General features: G+C 42.3%; 1 protein-coding gene across 1 annotated transcript; it reads left to right on the top strand.

Annotated features, from left to right (window-relative positions):
- Window positions 1–228: 228 nt before the first annotated feature.
- On the top strand, window positions 229–17342 carry LOC142965761 (polycomb protein SCMH1). The gene is made up of 17 exons (XM_076106842.1): window positions 229–278; window positions 880–1016; window positions 2800–2868; window positions 3171–3248; window positions 3501–3571; window positions 3723–3957; window positions 4375–4463; window positions 4726–4972; window positions 8986–9230; window positions 9784–9978; window positions 10364–10490; window positions 10768–10968; window positions 11310–11480; window positions 12432–12554; window positions 14417–14548; window positions 15760–15893; window positions 16108–17342. The coding sequence occupies exons 3-17, from the start codon at window positions 2844–2846 to the stop codon at window positions 16225–16227; spliced, it is 2193 nt and encodes a 730-aa protein (XP_075962957.1). The 5' UTR covers window positions 229–278; window positions 880–1016; window positions 2800–2843; the 3' UTR covers window positions 16228–17342.
- The last annotated feature ends 2604 nt before the right edge of the window (window positions 17343–19946 follow it).

Raw genomic sequence — 19946 nt, forward strand, 5'->3', positions numbered from 1 at the left:
AGATACCAGATATTTTTTTTACCTGGGGGCTTAAACTGTAAATAAACATTTGTTACATTTCATATTGCTTTTTAAAAAATGCTTTAAATCTTTTGGCCGCCACGGGTCGTTGTTTTGCCCTTTCTCCAACCTCCATCCTCCATCCTCCAGCCTGTCTGTCTGACTGCCCAACAAAAAAAAAATGTTGGCAAAACACCCCCTCCTCATCTTGTAGAGAAAAAAAAATGGCGGACAAGCGCTAAATCCACATCAGAAACAAACACACGTTGCAAAGCAAGGTAAACACCCTCGGATACACCGAGCAACGTCGCGTTTTCAGGCTCTGCTTCAGCGTTGAGCCCAGATTACCACCGGCTGGCCCCATATAGATGCTGGTGGGCTCCCGTTCTGCTAATGCTAATATTTATAATCAGGTCAGCGGGCTACCTAGCATGCTAAGCTAGCATCCCGGGCAGTGGGCATGTCTCTGTGTAGCCGAGCGTAGCATAGCATGCTGGATGTGGTGTCTGCACTTGCCGCATGCATGTCTGATTTCCCACTTACTTGTGTGTCACACTTCTAGAGGCTGCCGTTAATGTGGCGTTAACTTATAACATAATTAGCGCTGCCGTCACGTAAACGGGCATCTAACCCGCATGCAGGTATACTAGAGGAGAGGGCGGTGGGGGGTCCCCCATGTGTTGGCTTTGTGTTTCTGGATGGAGCTCAACACATTTCTGCAATGTGAGATGCGATATTTTGTCTATAATTGGAAACAGCGTCCCGTGTAGACGACAGCGAAGTGGTACTAGCTGTGCTTTGAGGTGTAAACACAAGCAACAGGCGGAAGGGGTACATGCTGATCTCTCTCTAAAGCCAGTCCTCCTGTCACTTTCCCAGACGGAATTAAAGCAGGGACCGGGCCGCTTTAATTTGGACGCCACCTCCCCCTCGGCGGAGGAAAAAAGGCGCACTTCCATTGAAGAGGAAATCATCCGGGGAGGAGAAACACTGCTCAACGGTTATGAAGTTTTAAGGTAGGATGCTGTTCATATAAACATAACAAACGTTAAATAAGTTACCTTGTGGGTCCTCTGACATTGCTGTTTGACTTGTTTTTAATTGTAAACTAACACTTAATTTATAACTGCTCTCACAATAATTCAAATATTTGGCAGATGGTCAACAAGTGTTACTGTGTGTCAATACTCACTGCCCTGTATTGTTGTCATTTCATGAACTCTAACTGAAATCTACATTTTGGATTATTTGTATTTACATTACGTCTGATAAATGCCGTGTTGGACTGTGGGACTGCAGAAACAAGCCCCTTGTTCGTATCCATCTGACCTGTTGACCTGTACATTGTGTTTGGTTGGTAACGCTGGTGAGCTCAGGGTTTGGGTCACAGGAGAAGTCACAGAGCCTCAACTCTTAATCACTGATTGATGACGAGGCGTTTTGTAAACATTCTTACTAGATTATTGCATGGGAGTGTTTAATTGACGTTTTGAGAATAACAGCAATAGCATTGGAGCTGAGTGATACTGACGTTTTGCACTATACAGAGAGGTGTTTCTAATATGTGGTCCCCTCTGATTTGCCTGCACACAGTTATCACAGCAAGGAGCTCTAAGTGACTCCTTAAAGTGTGAAAAAAAAAGGCAAATTAAATCTGTATGTTGTACATTGTGGGCATGATCTTGGGTCTCTTTGTTGAACTGGCCTTTGGTTGCCTCCCGTGATGATGATGCTACAAAGATAACAAGAGCAGCTATCTGGTTTCTCTTTCAAATGCAGCACAGTTAACATGTTGTAGCCCAGCCTTAGGTCTGAGTACTCCTGCGGTGTCATCGGTGTGATCAGTTATTTGAGTTAACTCTTACACGCTTTATTAGTGAGTTGTTAACCCCTTAGCATAAAGTTTACTTCCCATTTTTTTTAACTTTAAGAGAAAGATTTATAAAAACACAAACAAGTGACACACTACACACAGGCTTTATTGGGTTTACATACATGACATAAAAAAAAAGAAAAGAAAAGATAAATATAAAGGTTGCTTAAGTAACGTATAATAGTCCATCCATGTCCAGATATGTCGTATCTCCAGTGCAGTGAACACAGATGTTCGAGTAGTAGGTTTTTAAATTTAGTAGATTTGCTTACTGATACAATCAATAAAGGGACCCGAAAATCGTAACAAATTTACAGTATGACTCGGATGCAGATTACCCAGTCCTTGACAGATACAAAAAGAAACCATATCATTGAGCAACACGGAGGCAAGGTAGATTTCCATCATCTCAAAATAACCTTTTTCACTTTAACCATATAAAACATTAAAACCTCAAATGTCAGAAAACCCAAAATCCACACTGTCTGACAGTATCATATCATATTTTTTTTTGCTTGTTCCAGCTCGTTGTACAAACTATATTAAATCTAACCCGAGTAGAGATGCACCGATGGATTGATCCGATTTTAAATTTTAAGCCTCATACGGCAACTTTTTATTAAATATCTTATATTTCCTCTAAATTCTTTTAGTTTAGAGGACCAATAGAGGAACCATAAGAGTAATAATCTGAAATATAATTTTTAATACCGAGTGAAATATTCAAACCTGACACTCAATGTGTTCTATGGCTTCATCAAATGGAAAATATTAAACGCATTTCCCCAAAACTCAGTCCGACATATGACCACACAAAGGTTTGTTTTCAATCGTAACAGCAACAACAAACAATCGACCACGTTCATCTCTTGATTTCCCACAGCTGTAACGGAGCTCTTTTTGTCTTGTTTTTCTCTCGTCTTCAGAGTGGAGGCCACTTGTGTGTCGTGAGCTTGGTCAGTATTGGAGCATGAGGAAACCTGTGCCACAGAAAGGTAAAATTCAACTTTGCCATTCGCGATATGAAAGCAGTATTTCCCCCCCAAGTAACTACAACAAACAAGTATTCATAGCAGCTTTCAGGTAAAGCTAGAAGCATGGCACATTTTAGTTTGAGTTCATTCCAACCTATCTCTTTTGTTCTTACTGTGCAGGCAGCTCCATACATTCTCTTGTAACAGTCCTGTAATCCCAGGCCATGTTTGGAGCAGTGAGTGTGGCAGGTATTGCAAGGTACTGACTGATGTGAAAATCACCCGTAGTTGAGAGCTTATTCTATCTTTCTTGGCTCCTCTAGCTATAGAGTGGAAAGATGGCAGAAGGATCAAGCAAGCCCGGAGTGGACGGCCCTCCCGGGTGCTCTCACAGTACCAAGGTAAATAACCCACAGCAGCCAGTGATATATGAAGTCGGTCCGGGGCGATTCTAAAAGGAGAAAGTGCCCAAGGATTTACCTCGGCATTGTTTCATTAATCACCGAGACGGTATTTGCTGGAGTGTTGATAATAGATTTCAAGCTCCGTGTGTCTTTGTTGTTTTGTGTTGGGGCTCACAAAACATTGTAAAATTCAACTCAAAATGCATAAAAACACATACATTTCCTGTTGCTCCTTGTATTCCTCTGCAGGGCTTTTCAGTTGGGAGAAATACCTGAAAGAGACGGGTGCCGTTGCAGCGCCCTCTGCTTGTTTCAGACAGGTGAGCAAGATTAAAAGGTCCACTCTTATCCGTCTTCATCAAATTTGTAAGCATCTCTCCTGTGATTGATTGATGACACCAAATTCTTTCTCCGCCGCTGCTATCACGTTTGCTGCTCTCCAGCTAACGCTTGTCTGTCGTCACCATCTAGAGCCTCACGCCCCCACTTAACGAGTTCAAGGCGGGCATGAAGCTGGAGGCGCTGGACCCGCGAAACACCACGTCCACCTGCATCGCCACCGTGGTGGGCCTGACGGGCTCGCGGCTGCGGCTGCGCTTGGACGGGTCGGACAACAAGAACGACTTCTGGCGCCTCGTGGACTCCTCAGAGATCCAGCCAATAGGCAACTGTGAGAAGAACGGAGGCATGCTGCAGCCCCCGCTTGGTAAGGACGCACAGTGACACATTATCTTTTTGTCTTTTCCTGTTTTAGGGGATTTCATTCTGGCCCACAAGGTGTCGGTGACTAACAGCACAAATGTCAATGTGTCATGTTAATGCCTATAAATAACTCCCTAGCACAGCATAGAAAGCCTCCTACCCCGGACATTTCTGTATTGAATAACCGTGGGAAAAGACACAAGAGCATCCGTTTGTCTGCCCATTTAGACTGTTTTTATTTTCTTCATCTGCAAATTATGTTCTTGATCGATCGTTCGGTCTATGAAATATCATATAGTGAAAACTCGTCAGAATTTCTCAGGGCCAAGGTGACGTGTTCAGATGTCTTGTTTTGTAGTTTTCCCGTGATTTGTCTGCGTGAAGCTGTTGTAATTATGACAACAATTGTCGCCTTCTTCAGGTTTCCGTCTCAATGCGTCCTCTTGGCCCATGTTCCTTCTGAAAACGCTAAATGGAGCTGAGATGGCGCCCTCTCGCATCTTTCACAAGGTACCTGTACAAGGCTCACAAGCTCAACGCACTCTAAAGAACTACTTTTTGAACCATATCAGGGAGAAAACAAGCAGGTTTCTTTATTAGTCATAGGTACTCATTCATACCAGAGTTCACTGGGATCGATAAGTCATAAGTTCTGGTAGAATCAATAAAGTATTGTATTGATTTTACTGTACTTTCCTGGTACAAATGAATACACTGACACACATGCCCACTTCATACCTGACCCCCTTTTCTTTCTCTCCATGTTCCCCAGCAGGAGCCTCCCGCTCCGGAGCAGAACTCCTTCCAGTTAGGCATGAAACTGGAGGCGGTGGACCGCAAAAATCCCCACTTCATCTGTCCGGCCACAGTGGGTGCACTGCGTGGCGTCGAGGTGCTGGTCACCTTTGATGGTTGGCGGGGAGCCTTTGACTACTACTGCCGCTATGACTCGCGTGACATCTTCCCTGTTGACTGGTGCACCCTCACTGGAGACAACCTTCAGCCGCCCGGCACCAAAGGTATGGACCGTAACAGGCGGGAGGTTTTATGAAAAAGGGGTGTCATGTCATTTTTTTTTCTGCTAGAATACATTCACCTCCACTGTATTGTTGAGGACGCAGACACACCAGAGACATTGTTTCTCAATATGTGAAACCAAATCTGTCCGCACGGCCAGATAATACAGATAATTTAGATACAATAGAGACAACAAAGAAACTTTTATTCTGAGAAATGAACATCATTCAAGAGTTGCTCATTGGCCATAATTCTTACTTTAACAGTGAAGGCACTCACACTCTGGCATATTGTCAATAATAAATAAATAATTAACAAAAAATAAATAACTCATACATGTCAGTGAACAACCCAAGGTTTTAAAATAAGATGTATCACTATATGGGAGATGGACACAGAGATGACATTATATTACTTTGTTAGACTTTGTTATATTTACTATTTTTTACCCAAATTGTAATAATTAGAGTTGAAACTGTATTTCTCATCATGTTGGTTTGTATTACACTGTAAAGATGCTGCTTTTATTTTGTCCACCCTCTTTATTTTCACATTAATATGTTGATAGACTCTGGGACAGATCCGGTGCATAACGAGCACTTTTATGGTGCTTTTTTGGGGGGGACCAGCTGGAGTTTTCTGCTTTGCTTTTAAATTCAAGCACTCTTCGCCACAATAATGAGGATATTTCATCAATGTTATCTACTGCAGTTGCACTATTACGTTTCACTGTATTTGTGGGTTTGGTTGGTGCAACGCGGTCTACAGTGTGATGTAAGTATTACATCATCCGCCTGAAGGCATCGTTAGTCGATCAAGTCATCAACATGCATTTGCTATTTTTAATTCCAGATGGTGATGTGGTCTCTCTCAGGATAACTTTTCAACTGTGTTTGCAAAATAGGCTTCCAACATCCAGGAACATCCAGTTCAGTTCTTGTAAAACAGTAAAGTAGGAATGCTTCTGTTGCTTTGCGACACAATCGGACGGTGAACAGAACCACACGATCCGTTGCTTTGTTTTTCCATTTAGCGAACAAGTCTTGTCACCAGGCAGTGTGTTTCTCAAAGCTGGAGCATTTCAGAAGTTGTAGCCATGTTTGCTGTCTCAACATGGAAAAACAGAGGAAGCTATTTGTTATACAGGAAACATCAATGGAAGAAGTGGATACAAAGGTTATCGGCCACAAGGTCAGCTGCACTCCTCTGTTAGAATCCGTTAGAAGCAGTGGAAAAGGAAGGCGGGATGTGGGGAGGCAGTACATGCCTTTATAGCTCTGCTAGTGTTTCATGAAGGCCTGGCACTCCCCCAGTTGGCAGAGTTGGGCCTTGACGTGGTTGAGTCGAGCCCGGGTGCCCCTCCACAGGCCTCTCGTTGGCACCCTGGCTAACGGGGTCCGACTAGACAATCTCTGGGAGAATTGAGTCAAGAGAAGGGATAGAAACGACGGAGATAAGACAGACGTATGCTGCTCGAGGTGGATTGTTTACATTGCCAGCAGATGGTGGGAGGAAAAAGAAAGAAAGGAGGAGCAACGCAGAGGAAGAGTGGGAGAGGAGGACAGGGCAGGAGGAGAGGGTGAATCTGAGGACAGCTGTGCAGACAACCACAACACTTTTGACGTTTTGTTTGGGCGCGAGAGGTGAGTAAAGATGGACGACAACGACAGAAATGCAGTCGGGGTGATGGATTAAAAGCTCGTGAGAAGTTATCTTCCTGTAATGTGAAACTGGCAGTGGTGGCGTTGTGAACTCGATGAACTCGGTGCACTGAAGGGAGAGGGGAAGAAGAAAAAAAAACCAGGGTTTGCTCATTACGCTGTTTGTTTGGCTTTAATTACAAGCACCGCCATTGATCAGCGAGCATGTAACCTCGAGCTCTTTAAGCCTTTTAAACATATTATCTCGGATTTGTCCAATCTGTAAAGGATCAATCAGGTGTCTTGTTGTGTTGTTTTTTTCTTAGCTGCACATCGGCTCCCCTATGAAAAGTCGCAGTAGCCTGCAGACTGAGCTTTGCATTGATTGGTGCGCCCGTGTTTGATAAACACAGCCCCACGGGCCGAGACCTGTGTTAATGAATGTGGCGGCTCCTCTCGTAAATCTGTCTATGTTGATCCAGGATAAATACCAGTGCATTTTAGTGTGTGTGTGTGTGTGTGTGTGGACTTGCAGGTGCATGTGAGGCTTGATATCCTGGATATACTGTGGTTCTTTCTTCAGTGTGGTTATTTTTCCACGCACACATTCTTGAGGTTTTGCCAGCTGTGTTGGCTTCCATGAAGTACATGGCTTACTTGGTTATTTTTTTTGTAATGTATTTAATATAGTTCCAGCTCTAAGGGATTTTGACATGTGCATGTTCCCTCAGTGGTTCATGTGATTTCTGAAATGTTTCCCGTCATCAAAGGAAGGGTGTGCATTCATGGGGTGGGAGTTTGATAGTTACATTTTAAGAGCGTCTCACAGCTGTCAGCGGCTTATTTCTTTATTAGGGCTTGCTCCTCAGGCTTATAAGGAGTTCACACATTTCTTCTTTTTATTCTCGCCAGCAGGGAGTTCAAGGTAGACTAAAAGAAAATCATCTCTGATTACTTTTGTTCTTTCCTTATAAACGGCTCTGTTTTTCCCCTTCTCCTCTGACCCGATATCTTTCAGTTCAGACTTTTTCTCTGCTTCATCTTCATCGTTTGTTGGTTGACATGGATCCCCAGTTTATGCTGGTAATGCCTGTTTGTCTGACTTCACATTACAATACTGGACTGATAAACTGTTGTCCACCATATATACCCACCATAGAGATACATACGTTCTTGCTTACTTGTAGTGTTTTCTGGCCATGTAGATGTTTAAGCTGTATTTGCTCAGGCTTTTAGAAATCACTCTCTTGTGCTTTGACTAACAAACTAAATTCCATTCTCAAAACCTGAGAAGAAAAAAACTCTTTTATTTGTAATGCACGAGTAGATACCATTAGAGCTTAATGGGAAATACGTTTTTTTGTAATGTGGATGGACCATCACTAATCCTGCGAGAGAAAACACAATGATTACTATTAAGCAGTGCATTGATGTCTTACGGCAAGTCAGTGAATCGTGATTAATTGTAGCATCTATTATTTCCCTCTCCCTTCATCTGAATACCATAAAGAGAAAATCATGTATCAGAGAAAGAGTCTGAGTTCTGTGACCTTATTTAAATGCTGACTAAACCCCTTTGAGTTCACTGGCACGTTAAAGAAAACAGAATGAGCAATCTTCTAAAGCAACCCGGGGCGTGCTACCTTCCTGGTGTAACCTCTCGCCCTCTTTTCTTCTCTCCGACTGTGAAGCACTCTTCACAGTCTGAGAGGTGTAGTGTGCTGTCATCTGTAACTGAGGAAGGAAGTTCAAGTGGGGGAGAAATGTTTCGCTGCTGAGAATGTTTGACCTTCTCTGCTGTGAGAAGCTCAAGCTCAGGTGTTTTACGAGCGGTCCGGATGCGACAGATTGTGGAAATGAAAGTGGTGCCAAACTTGTTCAGCATTTGAGGAAGGTGTTTATAGCCTCGGTGAGTAATGCTGATATCTGATGAGCCACATGCAAAGAAAGCGTTGTTGCGTGTGTGTGTGTGTGTGTGTGTGTGTGTGTGTGTGTGTGTGTGTGTGTGTGTGACTGCAAAGAGAGTTAAACGGGGACATTGTAGCCAACGGAGCAAAGGCTTCTTGGATGTGTGTGCAGTCAGGTACACAACTCATTCTGCTGTGTGTTGGTGCATCTGTGGTGTAGTTGATTTAGAATGTACCATTATCGGTTTCATCCGTCAGTCGCATCACAGAACCACATAATAAAGTCTAGATTTCGGATTTAATACTCAAGTTTTTTTTTTAATGACTCCTCGGACTGTTTAAACATGATTACATTTCTATGTTCTCTGTGATTTATATGGGGAGCCTGGAGCTGTACTTTTAAATTACTTCTTTTTCACTCTAATGCCACAGCATTTTACTTAACTCCCTTTTTCTTTGCCCATGCAGTAGTGCTGCCTAAGAGCCTTGGGCCGTTGACAGACGGGAGTGTGGAGAGCCCAGCCATGCACCCCACGCCCACCGTGGGCAGACCTCCAGGTCAGAGAGGACGGAAGCCAGGCCGCAGGAAAACCAAGGTGACGGGGCTCTGGACTCAGAAGGGCTCAGCGTTGGGGCCACAGAGCATCCAGCCGGGCAAAGGCCTGGAGCCCATCAAGATCCCCAAGAAACGAGGGCCCAAGCCTGGCAGCAAGGTAGGCATGAAGTGGTTTAGAGATACCATCAGGGACGCGCCAGTGCCTTTAATTGCAGGATCAGTTCACCAAATTACAAAACACATACTTTAATAATGTCTCGCCATGCAGATCGTTTGGGTTGTATTTTCCCAGGTTTTGCAATATCTGTGACAAATGTTAACTTTCATGAACTCAAACACTGTGATAAAGGATGCATTTTTAAGACGAAAAGATAGACAACGCCACGGTAGTGACCTGTCAATCACAAGGTAGCCACGCACTGAATCATACATTGTATATTACTGTCTATTTTACCTTAAATGGGACGATAATTTACGAAACCAACCATGTTGAAGTTGAACCACAGAGTGGTGTTTACAATCAAGTGAGAAGAAGGGTCACTTTCTCATAGACTTCCATACAATCAGACTTCTTTTTTCAACCAGAGGACTCGCCCTCTGCTGGTTATTAGAAAGAATGCAAGTTGAAGGCACTTCTGCATTTGCTTCACTTTTCATAACCGGACGTTGCGACCACTTGACTCTTTGTCTCCTTTGCTCTTGGTTTGCAGCAGTTGGGCTGGGCGAAGCGAGCTGGCTGGCTGGAAGACGCCATGGCGGGTCCAGGGCGGCCAGTGACGGGTCCGGGGCGAACCAGGGGCAGACTGCCTGCCAACTGGGCACAGAGCATAGCTGTGCAGCAAGCCCAGACTCCGGCAGAACCTATCAAGATCCCAAAGAAAAGAGGGCCCAAGCCTGGTAGCAAGGTAGCCTTCCAGTACATACACACTAACACAGGCATCACTGAACCACAGGTTATCACATCATAGCATTTGGCTGCATAAGGAGGGAACTTATTGGGTGTATTTTTTACAACACATAATATAAAACTTATCATTTCAATAGTCAGCTCTATGTGTTGTCCAGTGCTCACCTTCTTCACTTAAACAAGTTGTTACGTCCTGTTAGAAAATGATGAGCTTGTTATATTCGTTTTATTTACTCATGTTGCATTTACAGTGAGGCACTTTGTTTTAAGGATACAAATATAAAAGAGCAATATAAGAGTCGCATATGTAATGATGGTAAAAAAACAACAAAAAGAAAACAATAGAAAAGTGAAAATGTCTGAATGCGTGTGTTTCTATCCAGAGGAAACCCCGCGTGGTACCTAATCCAGTCCCCACGTCTCCTACCAGCAGCACCCCAGAGCCCGACACCAGCACCGTGCCTATGGACAACGCCACCATCCCCAATTCTGCACTACAGGCCCCCACAGGTACACAGACAACAGACCTGGACATAGTGCACATTATGATTGATGGGTTCACCTGTCTGGGATGTTCAGTTCATCTGTCACGCTGTCAGACACGCTGTCACCGCCTTTTGTGTCGCGTTGGCAACGAAATCTGACAAATGATGATTTTATACATGCAAACAATATTTAAAATAGACATAATGGTCCCTTGTATTTGATTACAATAACAATTTCACCATCTAATAAGTCACGCAGCCTTCAGTATTGACTTCTCTGCTTGTTGCTTTCCCCTCCCTAGTTTGTGTGTATCTAAATAAGTACGGCAAGGTGGGACCCCATTTGGACCAGCGGCGTGTCCAGAAGCTCCCGGACCACTTTGGGCCTGGCCGGGCCTCCTCGGTGCTTCAGCAGTGTGTTCAGGCTTGTGTGGACTCTGCCCACAACCAGGCCACCGTCTTCTCCTGCCTCAAGTCTGGGCAAGGAGGCGAAGTCATATCAGGTGGGGATTAAACCGTCATCATAAAAACAGAAATATAACTCTCCTGTCTCTGTTGAAAGTCCTCACGAAGCTGTTGCTTTGTTTCTTTGCTTTTTGTTGCCATCACATCTTTGTTAAATTAACAGAATGTAGTGCTGTTGTGAAAGAACTACCAGACCATATGGAGAATTCATTTCCACTATAATTGTTACATTAAATGTGAGGTCTAAATAGCTTTTGTATAAAGCTCACTCTCAACAACACGTTTCTTTTACTCGTGTTTTCCACGTAAAACAAAAGGCCGTGCACGATATCGAACTGAATTTGATCCTCTGTCCTTTGCCCCTCTTTTCCTTGTCTAGCCTTCTTTGACAAGCAGCAGCACACCCTGACCCTGCCCACAGTCAGCAGTGTCACCTACGTCCTCCGCTTCCTGGAAAAACTCTGCCACAACCTTCACTGCGATCCTCTTTTTGGCAGCCAGCCTATAGCCAGAGGAGGCCTGCACTACGACACTCACACATACACTACAGGTCGGTGCTACTGTACTCCTGCTGTGACTCCACATGCACTGCTACATAGTGGAAATATTTGGTGAATGCACATGCCATATTTGATTTACAGACAGAGATTTACAGATTTACAGATTTACAGACAGAGATACACAAATCTAATAGTCGGTTTTAATGCATTTTATATAATGCTTGAAACCAAAAGTAGATCTTCTGCACCAGAAGTGGTCTTTTTACTGTGTGTTGTTTATTTTTTGAGTTCTTTGGAAGATACAAACTCCCAGCAGCATAAGAAAATCTTGTCTACCTTACTCATGTGGAGATGTTGGCAGTAACCTTCTGAAAAACAAATCTTGTAAATCCTCAAGGGAGGTGCACCATGTGCCTCCCCTGAGTATCTGCACAGGATGTTTTACACTGCTGTGCAAAAGGCAAATAACTTGTGCCATGCCGACAGTTTAGATTTCCTGGGAAGATAAATCCGACATGAAATGCCTTTTTTGTTGGCTTCCAGTTATACAGCCATTCGGTAAAAGTGTACTGACAACAAGGTGCTTTATTGGAGTGGAGTAAAAAAAAGTTGCATGAAATATGCTGTTCAATGCCATGATGACTGTTTGTCGTGAATGTTGTAGATTACCTCATCATTCATCAAATCCATCTTGTAGAGTTTACAGTGTGTATTTTTGCTGATGTGTTGTATTTTCCTAAAGTCGGTCACTTATTAAGGATTTAAGGACAAACGTGATATATGAAAAGCCTTTTCTGAATATCCATATGTCCTGTAGTATTTAAAATACAGAAATATGTATTTTTTTTTTTTTTTTAATTCTTTCTTTAGCCATTCAGCCTCTTTGACCAAAAGAAGAATGTAACCACATAACATACAGTCAGGTCCACTTATATTTAGCTTTCTCACCTCTAACTGTAACATCTGGCTGCTTCCTTCATATGTGCTGGGGGTTTTTTCAGAGAGAAGAGGTTTTGGAGACAGCTTAACGACGGGCACGGGCCTCGGCACCAAGCGGTTCCTCCAGGATTACAAAAGTGCACTTCCTCAGAAACTGTCCAAAATCCCCCGGCACTCCACTGATGGTATGTTACTTTAAGGATTGTTGTGATTGTTTTCTTTATAATCCTCCCTGGGCCTCATTCCTGTACACCGTAAAGTACAAAACTGCTTGTTCATATGCAGAGCTAGGGAAATATGTGTACTATGTACATTGGTAGTATTAGTAGTCAGACAACAGTCATATCTGGACAAAGAACAATGTCAGATTTTCTGATAAGTTTGTTCCCCTATAATAGCACATTGCATTATCACTTTCAATGAATGCCTTTAATTACACTATTAGAACAGTAATAAAGGATGTCTCCTTTATATTGGAGCATAAGCTGTCGATGCATTAGCTGCAGGGGGACTTTGCTGCTGCTTGCTGGTATATTTCAGTTTTATTCAAATGCTTGTATTTTCTTTGTTCTTTATTTGTGGGTTAAAAAAAGGATTTCACTGATTAAACAAGCCGTCCACTCATGTGTATAGTATTTGTTTATATAATCAGTGGCTCTCAACTCTAATGCTGCACCACGTTTTATGTGGGACATGTAATGCTAGTAATCGACTGCTCTGAGTTGTCCAGTAAAGCCACATATAATCATATAAAAGAGGTAGTAAAACAGAGGAAGCTCTTGGCTCAGGAGTGAGTCGCATTAAGTTCTGGGGCAGGAGGTTAATCATTTAGTCATCTTTAAATTTCCTTAGATTTTAATTAAGTTAATGTAATATTTGAAGAGATTTATGTTGAAGGGTAATATCCCCCGAAAAAGGGCCTTCCACTTTAACAGAAGGCCATAACACACACTCAAATCACTATAACACTCTCTGAGGGTTACGAGCATATCGCTGTGAAATATTTGATTAAGTCACATTGTGTCCACGCATTATGTAATAACTAGATGAAATGTAATACATGTTATCTCCATTCTGAAATGCAATTTCCTGCATTTTGTAATGAATTATTGCATATTGCAGTGGTTCTTACAAACGATGGGAGTTAATTACCATTCGTTCTTATGTTTTGGGCCAACTAGGAGGAATCAGTCTGCTCATCCTCTCACTAATGGCTGACAAACAGTCACAGGGCTTGACATTAACTTTTGCAGGCACTTGTCCTTCAGGCAAGTAGCTGATATGTTTCACTGGCCCGAAATAAAAAGTGTCGGCCTTTTTCAAATTTAAATACAACACTTAAATTCACGCCATGCTGACGGATAATGGCTCCCAGAGGCGGCATGTAGATTGAGAACAGCAAAGGTCCTAAAACACTGCTTTTGGGCCGCACCGTAGTCAATGATTGCTGTTTCCGATATGTGACTTTTATCTATTTCCTTCCAGTAATATATGATTGAAACTAGCTCAGGACTGTTCCAGAGAGAACAACCAATTTCTAAAGACGGCTGAGTAAAAGACTGCTCAATAGTGTCTGAGGGCGGCCCTAAGGAATGGCGACAGATACATTTAATCTAAGATCATTTCAACCAGACGAGAGCTGTGTCTGTACTGTGGTTAGCTCTGAAGCCGGATTGTACATTTTCAAGAGTACCATCCTCACAAAGGTGTTTGTTTAATTGATAAAACATTTCTCTAAAAGTTTGCTCAGGAAAAGTAGATTTGAGATGAGGCGGCACTTATTAAGAGAGAGACGTTTAATTTAGGTTTAATGTGTAGTTTTACAGTTGGGGCCTTTAAAAGGGTTTGGGGCATTTCCCCTTATAATTTATAAGTAGTCTTGAAAAGGTCAGCTGGAATAGGGTCAAGATAGCAGGTATGAAGAAATAGGTGCGTCCTCATCCCACCACTGCTTTATTGTGTTTGAGTTCTTTCTATATGTCATGGTGAAACAGTCGATGTGTTTATTTTCTCTCATTGGTGAGTCTTCTGTGTGATTTGTCCCCAGCTGAGTTCCTCCTGGAGAACAGTGTTGTCGCATCAGAGCACTTAAAGAAGAGCCCTCTCTCTCCAAAATCTACGGTACAAACTCCCGGCCTGAGGTCTCCCTCCAAGCTGCTGCATCATAACAACTCCACAGGTAGGAACAGACACCGCCACGGGAAACGTTGACGCTGTCTTCGTTTTCACAACATTTCAGTGAAGCGTTCGTAATGCTCCTAAAGTGTGACCTCGCACAGTGGATGGATTCTCGCGATGTCACAAGATCATGCGAGAATCCATCTCGTCAGGCTCCGAGTAATGTGTTTTGTCAGGACCAATCGGCGTCCTGTGAGGAGCTTTGGGCAGCTATGGGTGGGGTTCAGGTGTGTGTGACAACACAGAGAGATGGCCGGTCATTCAAACAACAACAGCGGCCACTAAAGAGGTTAGCGTGGATGCTGCAGTTTTATCAAATATGTCTTCATTAAGCAGAGCAAAGAACAGCACTGAAGGCTTTTCTTGATGGCAAGAGTTTGATTGACAGCTTGTTCAGCCAATCACCTGCCAAGAATGTTTTGAAGATGTTTGCCCTTTTCCAAACGGTTTCCAAAGATGGCTTCTCAGCCGATTCTGTGTAACAAAACATCTGTTGTGTCAGGTCACCTAAATGGACGATCGGACCAAGAACAGCCCTGTATTTATAATAAACAATGCAAGGGGCTGGGAAGAAGAGGTTGAAGGCTTGTCAGACACCAAAAATAAAATACTAAAATACTAAAATAAACTGACGCAGGTTTTCAACGCTCATGGCAGCAATCATTTTATCTTTCATTGCGAAGATTGCATGGTAAACTGAAGAAATACAGCATTCACGTTGCAAAAGAATCAACCAGCAATGTGCGCTTGCTCATATTGAATTGGCCCACAATCCGGATGACGACCCTGCATTTAATTTTTTTGCTGGAGCACAATGGCCCCTCTGCTGCGTCACCGGAAAGGCCCCATTTAAATGAATGATGGGCCGAACGCCTTAAAATCAGAAGAATCATATTGACTCAACTGTAAGTAGACTTGACTGATCATGATACATTTGAACATTTGTGTCACTTCTCATAGTAGGTGAATGATAGATAGTGACATTGTGTTTGCTGCAGGAGTTGTGTCTTTACAAGATGAATAACACTTATAGATTTAAAGCTTTCCAACAGCTTGACAGATGGAATAACTTAGGGTGTGTATTTGACAGGTTTAAGTTAAATTGTTGTACTTTTCTTAATGGTGTTTGGGCATTGCGAGCTAAAGTGTATTAAAGTGTTTGGTGAGTTAATGCATTAATGACTGTCTTCATGGATTTGTTTGCACTTTCAGGCTCAGGCAGTTTCCGGGAAAGCCCGAGACAGAGTGGTCAGGACCCCAACCTGTGGACAGTGGAGGATGTCATGCAGTATATCAGATATATCGACCCAGTGCTGGCACCACATGCGGACCTGTTCAGAAAACATGTGTGTATTCTCTCATAAAAGAGGAGATGCTTAAAATGATAAAAATGTTGCGTTAGAAAATATAAACTTAAGTATCTATAATGTATAGTACAAATACACTTTTTAGACCACACTAGACATTGATTTTTGTTCCGTACATTTGCACAACTTAACTTGGTGGACAGCTTTGCTAAATAACTGTCCTTACAATTTTCCCTCCCTCTCTCTGCTGCAGGAGATTGACGGCAAAGCGCTCCTGTTGCTGCGTAGCGACATGATGATGAAATACATGGGCTTGAAGCTCGGTCCCGCCCTCAAACTCACCTTCCACATCGACAAGCTCAAGCGGGCTTGAGGACGTCAGCCGGCCAGCAGCAGCAGCCTTCCAAAGGACTGAACTCCAACCCCATCTTCCTGTTCTAGGATCAGTATATCACGCACTACATATTGTACATGTACTGACCATTTACATGTAGCAATTTCCATCAGACCACCATATCTGGTATTACATACCCTTTGTCCTGACCTCATCCAATGAGGAATGTTTATTTTGTGTAGCACAATCCAGCCCTAAGGCAGCATGGGATACGTAGGATGACCCACTTGTCCTTCATCTGTTTTACATTTCAGTATAACTTGAAGAGTCATACGTGGCTAATTTAACTGTAAAAGGCTTTTTTTTGGCCTGCTTTTATTATGTTACATTTATTCTGTACATTTCATATTTTCTACTTTATGGACTAGTATTTTTGCCTTTTTCAACGGTTTGTGTGGGATATGCTTCAGGATCCCTAAAGCAAGAGAAGAAAAGACTACATTCATCCCAATACTTGGGATGCCTCTGGTTAACGTCTCAGTTTGAGGCATGGTTTTGCAACTACGACAATATTGATTATGGGAAAGGAAAAACACGTTTTATGTAGGGATGCAGCGATACTGATACCGGTCCGATACTGGCTCAAATAGCTGGATCAGGTATCGGTGACAATATGCGGATCTATTATTGGATACCATTATTTTAATAACAATTCTGTACATTTATGTCTTCTGTATTTATTTGTTATTATTTCGTTTTACAAAGTTTGGAAGTAATGTTTAAGCCTGATGTTGCCTTACAAAAAATGATCCCAGTCACTTCCACACATTGAGGCATACAGCTTATAAATGATCACTGGTATTGGATCGGTACTTGGTGTCTGCAGATACCCAACGCCCAGGCTGTTGGTATCGGGACTGAAAAAGTTGGATCGATGCATCCCTAGTTTTATGAAAGAAAAAGAAAACACTTTATTCTGAAAATACTGCCATGAGGAAATCTGTTTCTTTATTCTTATCCTGGATGTTGTTAACATTGCCTTGTCTTGTCTTTGTTATTTGTACTTTTTTAATTTTTATACTATATTATTAGAGTTCCTACATGGAGAGCCCTATCTTACTTAACATTGATCAATAAATATATAATGAGTCAAGTGTTGGTTTATATTTTCTGTGCTATTTGTTCTGCAGTGTCAACCTTTAAAGCCACACTTTCTGATTACATCTTGTTTATACTCATTTACACACATTCATTTTGTTCTCTTTTAATTAGCACAATATTTTGTCCCTTTAATTGCCCGACCTTTTGATATAAACTTATTACATGCCACATACAAATGTAGGTTTGACGAGTCTGACATTTTGAGACTAACTTTTTCTTTTTCATTATTTATAATTTTATTTTGAACAATACATTGTGTAGTTACAGTAGTTCAGCAACAGGGGGCAGTACTGCCTTATCTGCAGTAATGTCCCCTTGCTGTATCTCCTTGGGACTCACTAACATTCACTCCCATGGGTGGTCATATCTCCATCTGGTAGACTCAGCATGATAATCTCTGATATTTTTTACATCACGTAAAGATTTCTTCATATGGTTGTTGTTTTGTTGCTTCGTTCTCAGTATTGCTGTGCAGGTATTTCATGTACTTTCCATTATATAAAAACCCCCTAATTTATGCTTGTGTCAACCCATTGTTAATGCCGTTTCTGGTAAACGTCGCTGTCAGTACATCAGTGCACTATTAGGCCTGTGGGCGAAAAATGACTTGTGTCTACTGAAGCAACTTGGCACAAGACAGAAAATCTAACCACATCCTCCGAGTGAAAACAGGAAAACATCACGTAAGGCTGAAAACAGTGACCGAACCCACTGATTCTAACTGACATGGATGAGTATGAATGCATTTCTCTGTGTGTGTGAGCATATGACACATACTCACAATCCGTGCTGTGTTTGTGCGTTATGCTCAGGCACATGTGACAAGCTCAGAGCTCGTGGCTGATGCCTGTGCTTGTTGGTGTGTAATAGTAGCCAAATTGTTGTGCATGAAGCCAGTGCTATTTATAGAGGTAACAGCTCCTTGTGCTGCATATTGTGCTTATGAAGGTTGTGAAGTTCTTACTTTAACAACCAACCATCAGGCACCATTCCTGTGTTGCTGGTTGGACAGCAGACTGAGTTCTTTTAAGTTTCGAGGTGAATATTCAATATGACTGGCTGGGTTCTCTGCAAGCAAGATAGATTATCTTTATTGTTATGACATACGGTGGTATTGGCTCATTTTGGGGAAATTCTGCTCCTGATATTTACCAACAATGCTGTGCATTGCCCCAGAGTCATACACCGTATAGCCAGTTTCAGTATGTGTGAAAGGAAGTTTTGCAGGCTTACAGATCAGTTATAACTATGAGAAAAAAAACGACTTTCTCAGCCCTTTTGTTATGGCATGGAAATGCCGTATTCTCTGCAGAACCAGCCTGGCATGCTGCACTCTGCGGGCACAGTTAAGACAGAAACAATACAAAAAAATGAAGTGCTCAGTGTTCACTTTCTCTCTGGCGGATACCAGAATCCCCAGCATGCCTTCGAGGTGCTCTGGCCTCAGTTAAGTATACTTGACTTTGAAATTGTCAGGCTAATCTTTGAATCATGTTTCCTCTTATTTAATATATATATATATTATTACAAATGTTCTATTACAGTTGTCTGTTTTTGGTCAGTGGTAGAACAAAACTTCTGAGGGTTTTAGCACCACATAGTGAGGGATGGAAAAGGAAAATGTGATCACACGTCAGAGGAACCCAAAGCCTTTTTATTTTAAACAAAAAGTGATGTTTGCTTTACATGACACGGACCGCAGTCTCTAGCGACGATTTTTTGCAAAAATCTGATTTCATAGCTTTTTCCAGATGAGGCCGCTGGCTTGCTTGTCCCCGGTGACTTTTGATTTGGAGATAATATCTGAATGTTGTCTTGACAGCCCTCATCCCAACTTTATCAGCCTCGTGCCTACAGATGGTGTGGGCCGGCTAATGTCGGGATTTTCCTACAAGGAAAATGTTGGTCACACGGCAGCGTGGGTTTTATCCACCCGGGAGTTAGAAAATAAATAATAGCATGGATCTCACACAAACACTCACAGAAATACAACAAATACACAGGTTGATAAGACATGCATATGTTAGCATTTACACATTGATATTACACTAAGGAGATTTTAACAGCAGGATAACACACAGCCTCACAAGAACTGATCTCTTGTATTAATTCCACCCCCAGCCTATAGCCTGTTACTCTGTCTCTTGTAGTGTGTGCTTGCCACTGTCACCAGATTAGCACGCAGGCTTAAAGCCCTGCTCACAAAGACACTGTGTACAGAACATAGCCTGTGCTAATACTGTTTCCCTCTATTCTAACCTACCAACCTGTAACTCTCCCGGGCAGGCCCACATCATTTCCTTGCTCACATAAAACGAGCCGGAGTCCAATAAAATCGCCAGTACAGGAGGTGAACACAATAATATGAACTTCTGAAAAAGCCTTCCAACAAAGTACGTGAAGCTCATAATGTTCAATCTTTGAGTGTCAGATTCACCTCTCCATTATATTGTACAGTAATAATATCTTGCTGACGCACTGTCAACAAAAATGTAATATTTTAAGCGACAGATGGGGAATACTTGCTATAGATTTGGATTGTATTACATTGCACAGGGGTTGCTGTTAAATGTTTATCTCCTAACAATCAGCGTGGC

Source organism: Anarhichas minor, unplaced genomic scaffold (assembly GCF_050575085.1).
Source record: "Anarhichas minor isolate MPS153535 unplaced genomic scaffold, ASM5057508v1 ptg000035l, whole genome shotgun sequence".
NCBI classification, from domain to species: Eukaryota; Metazoa; Chordata; class Actinopteri; order Perciformes; family Anarhichadidae; genus Anarhichas; species Anarhichas minor.

Coding starts and splice junctions, on each gene's coding strand:
- LOC142965761 (XM_076106842.1), top strand. CDS start 2,844: ATGAGGAAACCTGTGCCACAGAAAG. Junction 2,869..3,170: donor GAAACCTGTGCCACAGAAAG/GTAAAATTCAAC, acceptor TGGCTCCTCTAG/CTATAGAGTGGAAAGATGGC. Junction 9,979..10,363: donor GGCCCAAGCCTGGTAGCAAG/GTAGCCTTCCAG, acceptor GTTTCTATCCAG/AGGAAACCCCGCGTGGTACC.